Source organism: Myotis brandtii, unplaced genomic scaffold (assembly GCF_000412655.1).
Source record: "Myotis brandtii unplaced genomic scaffold, ASM41265v1 scaffold38, whole genome shotgun sequence".
In the NCBI taxonomy this organism is placed as follows: Eukaryota; Metazoa; Chordata; class Mammalia; order Chiroptera; family Vespertilionidae; genus Myotis; species Myotis brandtii.
Genome location: NW_005364596.1, coordinates 1,454,335 through 1,456,372, shown reverse-complemented (window position 1 = coordinate 1,456,372; position 2,038 = coordinate 1,454,335). Strand labels below are relative to the sequence as shown.

Below are 2,038 nucleotides of genomic sequence, written 5' to 3'. Positions count from 1 at the left end.
AAGCAGAAAGGGTATAAACCAAACAATACTACCTTTACGGGTGTGACATTTGGAAGGATGTGGAAGATTACTTCTTTGTCTCTATGAAATTGTTATGGAAAAAAACCAAAAGTATCTGAAATGGAAATATTTTAAAGGATCAACTGAAAACAGGGACTTTAATCTCAATGGTTTTAGGACTAAGCCTGGCTCTTAATTTCAGAACTGATTTCCAGCAGAGAACAGTTAAGTCAGCTCCTGCACTGATTTTCTGAGTTTGTTTATTGTTTAAATGGGATGTTTGATAATCTCTAGACATAAGGCTGATGCCCAAATTGGTTAAAATGTTTGGCCTGGTATTTCTCTTTATTTTGTTAATAAGGTTTTCCCTTGCTCTGGGGATTAAAATCCTTTTCTCTTTAGCCCAATCACATTTGTTAAGGGAGGGCCTTTATGAAAAGGCTATTCTTTGAGGTCTTGAAGTGGAAATGATTAGTTCTGAAAATTCCTCCCTCAGTGGCATTTGTAGCATTTTATAATTATTGAAGGCTGACTCAATATCTTCCCTCCAGAATGCTAAAGAATAATTTAAGCAACAGTTCAGACTTTAAAAATGAAGATGGCTCTGTCTTTTCACAGACTGAACACAATATTGTTGCAACTTACTTGATTATGGCAGGTATGGATGTTTAATTACTCCCTTAATAGTACTTTTACTTTCAAGTGGGTGAAGAAAAGCAGAGGATTTCAGCATAAGGCAGTAGAAAAAGCATAGGTTTAGAGATGATTCAAGTTTCATATGGTTAGCCAACCTCCCGAAATCACTTTTGCTTTCTGAGTTGGGGTGGTCAAGTAAATGAGGGTGATGATTGTTGCACTGTTTCCTGGCTGTAAAGATCCAATAACAGAATGTCAGTGAGAGGATAAGCGAAACATTGCTAATGGTGGTTAGTATCATAAGTTACTTTGGATATTTATTTATTTATTGGTTGATTTTAGAAGTAAAAAAGGAGAGAGAGAAACGTAGAGTTGTTGTTCTACTTATTTATGCATTCAAAGGTTGATTCTGTGTGCCCTGACTAGGGATCAAACCCACAACCTTGACATATTGGGATGATGCTCTAACCAACTGAGCTACCTTGCCAGTGCAACTTTGAATCTTGAAACACCATGTGAGAGAAGTGACATGGGGCTGAGAAAAGTTTTCTATAAAATTAATAATTCTTTTATAATCCATACATTTGATTATTATGTTCTCAGGTATGATAAGTATTCTCAGCAACATAATAGTTCTGGGCATCTTCATTACGTACAAGGAACTCCGGACACCCACAAATGCAATTATCATTAACCTGGCTGTTACTGACATAGGGGTCAGTAGCATTGGCTATCCCATGTCTGCTGCTTCAGATCTACATGGACGTTGGAAATTTGGGTATGCAGGATGCCAGGTATTGGAGATCTTCGGAATTAAAGTTAAATAAAGTAGATTAAAGGGATATAAATTTAAATGTCTAAAAAAGTCCCATGGGCTTTAATCAAATAAGATCATATAGATAATAGGTATAGTGCTCTTTTTGAGAACAGTTTCACGAGTACTGGAAAACATATTCTTTAATCAGAGAAGTGAAATCGCTAGCCATAATTATATTTAAAAAATTTATTCAACCTCAAAGAAAAAAACAAACAAAAAATTAATATTCAACTAGAGAAGAATAGTGAAAACTTGCATATTCAAATGCAAGTTCAAAAAGAAATACCCTGCTTTCATTTGAAATAAGTATTAAAGATATATCTAAGTAATGTAGTTAAGCTATCTATCACATTGATAGGTAAATTAATATTACAAGAAAGTAAATTAATATTAATTTGTGTTAAGATAGTAGGCAAATAAGACTTTTTGCCTGATTTTTTAAGTTTACCATTTTAAGTTATAAAATCATAAAGAGCAAAATAAGTCTAATAGAATAATAAATATCCATGTATACATGAAACAGTTTTGTCAAGTCTTAATGTTTTCCTTTTTTAAAAAAATCTTTATTGTTGACAGTATTACATT

The 2,038-nt window shown here is 33.2% G+C and overlaps 1 protein-coding gene across 2 annotated transcripts in view; it reads left to right on the top strand.

The window, feature by feature from the left end:
• Positions 1–218: 218 nt before the first annotated feature.
• The window catches only part of RRH (retinal pigment epithelium-derived rhodopsin homolog), an 11,017-nt gene continuing 9,197 nt past the window's right edge, over positions 219–2,038 (top strand). For both annotated transcript variants that reach the window (XM_005872403.2, XM_014544720.1), the window contains exons 1-2: positions 219–658; positions 1,240–1,430. In XM_005872403.2, the coding sequence (XP_005872465.2) occupies positions 553–658; positions 1,240–1,430 (297 nt within the window). In that variant the 5' untranslated portion in view covers positions 219–552. The remainder of the gene's footprint in view (positions 659–1,239; positions 1,431–2,038) is intronic.